At 41.9% G+C, this 8,257-nt stretch overlaps 1 protein-coding gene across 7 annotated transcripts in view; it reads right to left on the reverse strand.

The window, feature by feature from the left end:
- il16 (interleukin 16) overlaps positions 1 to 8,257 on the reverse strand; it is a 137,425-nt gene that overhangs the window by 74,673 nt on the left and 54,495 nt on the right. For all 7 annotated transcript variants that reach the window (XM_020618881.1, XM_020618877.1, XM_020618875.1 and 4 more), the window contains 2 exons: positions 5,413 to 5,662; positions 4,907 to 5,024 (listed from right to left, as the gene is read on the reverse strand). In XM_020618881.1, coding sequence (XP_020474537.1) covers positions 4,907 to 5,024; positions 5,413 to 5,662 — 368 coding nt within the window. The remainder of the gene's footprint in view (positions 1 to 4,906; positions 5,025 to 5,412; positions 5,663 to 8,257) is intronic.

Below are 8,257 nucleotides of genomic sequence, written 5' to 3' on the forward strand. Positions count from 1 at the left end.
TTCCCTACAGGCTAGAGAGGTCCAGGAGGATGAAGAGCCTAAAGTGAAATCAGGAGACTTAGTGTATGTTAAAGTGTTTAGGAGAAAGTGGGACTTCCCTCGAAGAGAAGGTCCATACGAGATGGTCAGTGCAACTGCCCATGCAGTGCAAGTGAAAGGTTCGCCTACGTGGTATCATCTAAGCCACTGTGTGAAGGTCCCTGAGGACACAAACAGTCCAGAGACAGGAGTGGTGCCAAAAGAGGAAGATGAACATCACCTGGAACAGCAGCCAGTGTCTGAGGAGGGGAGTGAGCTTGATACTCCTCCTGATAATGATGCTGGTTATGATCCAGCTTTGCTCCCATCTCCTTGACTCTCCAGAGGGGGGAGAGCAAGGGCAAGGTAAGGTAGCTGTGGTAAGAAGAAAAAGGGCTGCACCTAGGGAATGGCCAGGTGTGCAAGAGTGGACATTGAACGACAAAGACTGGAGATATAGGGAGCATGATACTTAGGTTGCACATATGTCTAAGCAACCCCGGACTTCTAATATAGACACTTTCAGTTTTTTTGTGTACTCAGATCAAACACCCAGAAGACGTGTGTGTGGAATTGAGTGGATTTCCGGATGGTGGGCAGTCCCCTGACTCTTGGGGAGAAGATCAGTGTTCCATCAGAGTGAGAGAAAGAGAAGTTAATTGGCAAGATGTCTGGGTGGTTAGAGTAGGATTTAAGCCCCCAATGGGACAGCGCAATGAGACATATAATGTCACATGGAGTAAGGTCATGAACAGAATAACAAGTGCAATTGAAGAATCTATCTGTAGTCCTGCAACCCCCAAGTGGACCAATACAAAACAGCAGATCAATTGTCACTCTGGCTGTAACTGCTAAACCAGCTTTGAACCAGGAGGAAATGACAGAGAAACCAGTTTAAGTGATTGTTACAACAAGAAGAACAGTGTCAGCTGAAAAAGTGACTGTGCCACACAAAAGGAAGACTGCTGTGAGGAGTGCTGGGCCTGAAGGTAGGTTAGTAGTAGTAGTAGGTTAGATTGGGTCCGCAGGACAGTGGCTAACTGGACTGATGGGTTCAGGCCAGGAGTAAAGAGAGTGCCATTTGATCAGTGGGAAGATTATGCAGAGGAGAAAGAGCGTGGTCTTGGTAACAGTTTGGAACAAAATAGCTGGTACAGGTGGGTTCAATTTGCAGGACATCTTAATGGGAAGGAAGATTGCTACATCTGCACCAAGGCTAAGTCAGAAAGATTGCTTGTGCTGAACACCATGTTCAGTTGGCAGGAGTGTAGTTGTGAGGTCTTACAGACTGACTTGAATCCACAGTTGTGGTGTAAGGCTGAGTGTTTGTCCTGTCTGGGCTCACCATCATATCAACTGGTGCCCAACTTCAGAGCAGAAGGGAAGACTAATGTCCAGCGATGTAGAGAATTAGATGTGACTATAGGGGAAAGAAGTGCAGTGCTGGGAATGCCACATGGTGTTCCATTAATACCAGTAGGATGGTTTGAGTGTGTTGAAAAGACAGGAGCTGTACCATTAGGGAAAGTGAGCCCTGACCGGTGTAGTCACAGGTGGAAGCTGGACACACCGAACTGTACAAAGCCCAACTTGCATCCACCTCCCCAGTTGAAAGGAAGCTCTCTGCATGTGCAGGTTCCAGGTTGTCCTTATTTTGATCAAACTATAGCATTAGCTGATCACTTTTGGTGGTGTGGGGGACAACATTTGTATTCAGTTCTCCCAATCAACTGGGAAGGTAAATGTGCCAGAGTACAGGTGGCTCAGGAGTTGATTACATTTGCCTCAGTAGAGCAGGCTAGGAATGGTAGTGTCAGAAGTAAGAGAGCGTATTCTCCAGATCCCAAGGTGTATCTTGACTAAATCGGCCAGCCACATGGAATCCCAAATGAATTTAAAGCCAGACATGGGATTGCATCAGGGTTCGAGTCTATCTTACCCTGGATAACAGCTAATAAAAACAATGAGTGGATAAACTACATTTTTTTACAATCAACAGCAATTCATCAACTACACAGATGAAGCTCTAGGTGCATTAGGAGAGCAGGGGAGTGCTACAAGTGCTGTGTCCTGGCAGAACAGACAAGCGCTTGATTGGATTTTAGCAGAAAAAGGAGGTGTGTGTGCCCTCATAGGAGAGTACTGCTGTACTTATATACCGGGACATACAGCTCCTGAGGGAGCTTTCACGGAGGCTATGAGGAAGGTTAGGGATTTGAAGGCTGAAGTAATGGATAATGCTGGTAAGTAAATTAACATGGGTTGGATAAATTGGTTAGTGAATACTACCAGTGGCTGGAAACAGGGTTTGGTCAGATCAATGGTAATTGTCTTTATTGGAGTAGTTGCAATGGGTTTTGTCCTGTGTTGTTGCCTTCCTGTCATGAGGTCAGTGATACTTAGTGCAGTTGAGAGAAAAACTGCAGATGGTAATGATGGCGCAGGAAGTGAAGCAGAAGCAGACTGGACAAATGGAGTGGCTGGAGATCGGAGGAGAAGACGGAGAAGAGCTCTACCAGGTGGTGACCGACTAAAACGGCAAGAGGATGAGCTGACTGAAGGACCATGGATGACATCACATCTTCAGATATTCACATTACTTATAAGTCAATTACATATAGTCATTTTTACATATTTATTATTCAATCACTTGTGTTGAGTATTTTCATTTAATCATTTTCATTTTATTTCAGCATGTTACAGTATGAGCTACAGTAAACATTTTAGAATATTTACACAATAGTTTAAGCACAGTACTAATGTTTATGTGACAGATGTGTTATGTTTTGAATCTCACTATGTCTGTTTTCTGTTTGCTCTCAGATCTAATGCAGGCCCTTGATGGCGATCGCCCACGAAAAGGCACCAAGCAGGCTACCTGGGGGTCACTTGGGAATTTTCCCCCATGGAGAGAGTCAAATGAATGACTCAAACTCAGCCAATGATACAAAATTAATGTTTGTGGGGGGGTTTTGCCTGAGTCTGCATGTTAAGTCTTGATGGAAAGATCTGTGTTAAACTGTCAGGAAGTGTTTGCATTGAAGCTGTTTTGTTTTACAGTACAGACATGTGTATAACTGAAACTGTGTTGTTATATGTGAGGGAAAGGGGATCACCTTGCTGGTCATTCTTTCTATGTCCCTATTTTATTTTCAGTGTGTTATATGTCAAATTAGAAAGTTTTGCCATGTTAAAGCAGTACTTGGTGTGCTTCCGAGCATGTTCTTTAAAGTGTCAAGAGTTGGTTTAGTGTAGAATTGCTCTTTTAAGGTCAAATGTTTATCCCTGTAATAAAAGTTGATTTGTATTTCACTTTTGAATGAGGTAGGAGGATAATGTTTAATTAGTAATTAGTGGTGTTAATTTGGGTAACTGATTAGTGTTAGGAAGTGATGTATTCTAACAGTGGTCTGGTGTAACTCTGTTGGGATATAGTCCGGGTTCGTGATGTATATAAATGTGTTTATGAATGTCCGTTTCATTTCTTTGTATGTGTATGTTCTATAGTGTTAAAGAGTCCCGTAGTTTCTCTCACTACGGGAGGAGTGGATTCTGTAGTGGTTAGAACAAACAGTATATGTCTAGTAGTTAATCCTTTGTTAACATATTCCTGATTAAAATGTGTCATGGGATATATTACATAAATGTCTCTTAGAATAGATACTAAAATAGACTTCTAGTGTCAAGATAGGAAAATGCTTGTGTAACTAGGAAAGGTCAGCGACCTTCTATTTTTTCTGTGCTGCTCGAGGGGGAAGTCGGATGGTCAGGAGTTTTCCCCAAAGAAGGAGATGACAGTGGACAAGCTAATAGAGCTGAGCTAATAAGGAAAAGAATGTGAAGGAGAGAGATGGAAATAAAAAGGAGCAGGGGGATTGATCAGGAGGGGAGCAGAGCTGAGTTGTGCATAAAGACCCTGGGGGAGACGAGACCAGACTACCTGACTTCCTCTGCAGAGTGACAAAAGACTAAAAGACTTACAAGGTGATCCTGTTTCCCAGTCACAATCACATTGCAATAATATTGTTCAATAAATGATTTTGGCACTGCAGTCATTTTCCCTTTGCATTGATTTAACCACTACACTCTAACCTATTGAAATTTTTCTCTCCAGATTTTTGACTAAACCCCAGATTCTGGATCCAGGCACCCATTGACTCCATCCTTGTTACTAATGTACCATTTCATTGCATTTTTCAGCCCAAACATTTGGCCTTTTCTACATGCTGTATTGTAAATAAATTATTTTAGTTTATAACTGGCTTCATTATGTCATCTTTTCTCTTTTATTTATGGATACCTGAGTAAACGTCCTGAGAATCCCAAAATTACCAGTGAGACTGAATAAATAAATTGTTCATTAAATAAGGATAATCACCTTTATTGGCCAAATTAAATATTAATGTTCATGTTCATAACATGTTATCATTTCCACTACAACCCAATCATTGCAAGTACTGTAGTACCACAGGAATTCTGCCACCTTTCTCTATGATATATTTGTGCACAATGAGCTTCTTATACCTAACCTACATCAAGAACAAGTACAGGGAGCAACTGGGGGCTGTGGACCAGTAGCTCCATATATGTTTCTCATCTAGCCCTGCCAGAATAGGATGGTTATGTGCATTGTCCCAGGCTCAGGTTTCCCAGTAATGGTCAGGAACATTTACCCTTCCCCCAGTAACCACTTACTGTATGGTGTATGTATGTTGGCCATCAGAGGGGTGTAGAATGTATTTGTACCATGAATGGAAAAAACATTGCTTTAGTAACTTAATAAATTGTACTCCTTCACATACTGTTTAATTTTTTTTAATGGTACTTGCATGATATTACATTGGCCCTGTCTTTTTGTGTACTCATCACTACACTAAAGGATCCTTACCGGAGTCTACCATCCATGTGTGCTACAGATCCAGGCGAGAGGGTGTGGATATAGATCCCAGGACATCCATCACCAGATGGAACACAGCAAAGCCCAATGCCTAGGCCAACACCATCCTCTGGGAAATTACACATGCAAATTAAGCTTTATTTTTATAATCAATATCATCAAAGGTTGCTGGTACATTACAAAAGAGATTTAGCATTTACACCTCAATAAAGCATAGAGCCATAGACATCAGATTGTCAGGAGCTTGACTAAAAGTCATGGTATCTCAACCTCTGCTGCTTCAGTTTTGCCCATGTTTTGAAATCTCTGTATAGCTCTCTTTTGCATCCATGTGATGGAAATGCTATATCCATCAGAGTAACGCTTCAAAATTACTTATTTCGTCAACAGTAAAAAAAAAAAAAAATAATAATAATAATTGATAAAATACCAAAAATGCTTCCATAATTAATAGATCATCAAAATAGCGACTTATAATACTGTCTCCTGAGGCTGACCTTTCTGTAAGAAGATCTCCATCATGATGCGGTCTTTGGGTTTTACAGGCTGACCTGGATTGCTCGGTGTGTTACTGCAGGTACTGTTCAGGTAGTTGTAGTTGCCCATGTCAGCACTGACTCTGGCCATGCCTGTAGTGGAGCTGAGGGAGTGTGACCTGCATAACTGGGTGACCTGTGCCTGACCACTCGGGGCCCCCACACGCAGACTGGTCCTCACCACCAGAGTCAGCAGGCCCTTTTTGATTTGCTGCATTTCAGAAGACACATTTCAAATTGATGCTGCGTACTTGTAGAATTGTTAGCTGACTAAAACAAGTCAATATCAGTCTAGGACTTTTGCTCAGTCTGTTGTTTGTTAGATTTAATGAGTTTGAACCACTCTAACCCAGGCTAAATTAACTCTCACATGAGAAAATATATTACCTCTGGACCCCTACAGGTCACCTTTTTCTCCTATACTTTTTGTGCATTGTATATGAATTAATTATTTGCTTAAGTTAACATGACTCTTGGAGGACTGCTGTTTCCTGCTCCCACAGTAATCATATTCACTTCCTGTTTGCAGTGCCTGCACTGTGTTGTGCTTAGTACCAGAATGTTTATAAATTAAGCTCACTGATTTCTAGGTTTATCATTTTTTTGAGTGGCGACATGCACCTGCAATACTTAAGCACCTGTGTTACAGAATGTCTTGCTAATTACCAAATTTAACTTGCTACTTTACTTCAGCTACCTTTTAAGCTAGCTAAGTGCTCTGTTAGGCTGATAAGGCTCTACGAGGTCTTTAAGATATGATGGAGCCTTGTCATTAAGGGCTTTGTATGTTAGGAGAAGGATTTTAAATTCTATTCTGAATTTTACAGGGAGCCAGTGGAGAGAATCTAATATGGGATAGATATGGTCTATCTTGCTAGTTCCTGTCAGTACTCTGGCTGCAGCATTTTGGATTAACTGGAGGCTTTTTAGGGAATTATTGGGACATCCTGATAGTAAAGAGTTACAGTAGTCCAGCCTGGAAGTAAGAAATGCATGGACCAGTTTTTCAGCATTACTTTGAGACAAGATGCTCCTGATTTTTGCAATATTGCGCAGGTGAAAGAAGGCAGTTCTAGAGACTTGGTTTATATGTGATTTAAAGGACATATTCTGGTCAAAAATGACTCCAAGGTTCCTCACAGTAGTACTGGAGGCAAGAGCTATGTCATCTAGAGTAAATATATGATTAAACAGCAGATTTCTAGGGTTTTCAGGCCCAAGCACAATAACTTCAGTTTTGTCTGAGTTTAGAAGTAAGAAATTTCAGGTCATCCAACCTTTTATGTCTTTAAGGCATTTTTGAAGTTTGACCAGCTGATTTGATTCATCTGACTTCATGATAAATATAAATGGTCTTAATACTTGTATAGCACTTTTCTATGCATTGCAGCACACTCAAAGTGCTTTCATACTACTTGGCCATTCATCCATTCACACATTTATAATTTTTGAAAATGGTACATACGGAACAAAGGTTTTTAAGCAAACAGGAAGCGCAGGTCCGGAGCCGTACAGTGTGGCGCCTCTTCCAGAGTACGCGGCAAAAAAAATAAGGAGACGAAAAAGAAGTAGCGCAAAAGGTATGTCACTTTCAAAATCAAAAAGAAAAGTCGACAGTGAGCACAGACAGTTTCAAGAAAAGTGGACACTGCAGTATTTTTTGTTGAGTTTGGTGGATGCAATCTGCCTCATTTGTAAAGAGAAACTCGCCGTTCTTAAGGAATATAATATCAAGCGCCATTATTGGAGTAAACATGGACAACATTATGAGAACTACAATGGAGATGACAGGAGAAAACGAGCCACGCAGCTACAAAGAGAACTAGTATTCCAGCAAGGACTTTCCCACAAAACCGGTAAGGACGCTGAGGCAGCAGTTGAAGCAAGTTATGTGGTTATTGAATTAATCGCCAAGGCTGGAAAGCCATCCACCAAAGGACAGTTTGTGAAGGATTGCATGCTTCAAACTGCTGATATACTCTGTCCTGAAAAGAAGAGCTTGTTCAGCAACGTTGCTCTGTCGGCAAACACTGTGGCAGAGCGGATTAATGGATTGTCAGATAATATCTACAAACAGTTACAGGAAAAAGCCTGAACTTTCATTACATATTCTGTCACGCTGGAAGAAAGTACTGACAATACTGACAATGCTCAGTTAGCTATTTTCATCAGGGGTGTTGATGACAGTTTTGAGGTGACAGAAGAGTTGCTGAGTTTGTGTCCGGTGCATGGCCGCACCACAGCGAAAAATATATTTCATGAGCTGTGTGGCGCGATTGAGCGGCTTGGTTTGCCGTGGAACAGACTAGTGGGTGTTACCACCGATGGAGCACCATCCATGACAGGCAAAAAAAGTGGCCTGGTGGCGCTGGTACAAAGAAAGTTAGCGGAGGCAAATGCTGATCCAGCTATCGTTTTGCACTGCATCATACATCAACATGCGTGAAATTTTTGCATGTGATGTCTGTCGTCCTGAAATGTGTAAATTATATTAGGTCCAGAGCTTTACAACACCGCCAGTTCTGGGCCTTTTTGATAGAAATCGAGGCAACATATGGTGGTGTGCTGTATTTTACTGAGGTACGCTGGCTAAGCAGGGGTAATGTGCTGAAGAGATTTTTTGAGTTAAGAGCAGAAGTGAAGAGTTTCATGGACAGTGTCTCTGGACTGGCAGACCGGGGTGGTGGTCCCTCTTTTTAAGAAGGGGGACCGGAGGGTGTGTTCCAACTATAGGGGGATCACACTCCTCAGCCTCCCCGGGAAAGTCTATGCCAGGGTACTGGAGAGGAGAATTCGACCGATAGTC

The sequence above is a fragment of the Monopterus albus genome, unplaced genomic scaffold, assembly GCF_001952655.1.
Source record: "Monopterus albus unplaced genomic scaffold, M_albus_1.0 scaffold210.1, whole genome shotgun sequence".
Taxonomy (NCBI): domain Eukaryota; kingdom Metazoa; phylum Chordata; class Actinopteri; order Synbranchiformes; family Synbranchidae; genus Monopterus; species Monopterus albus.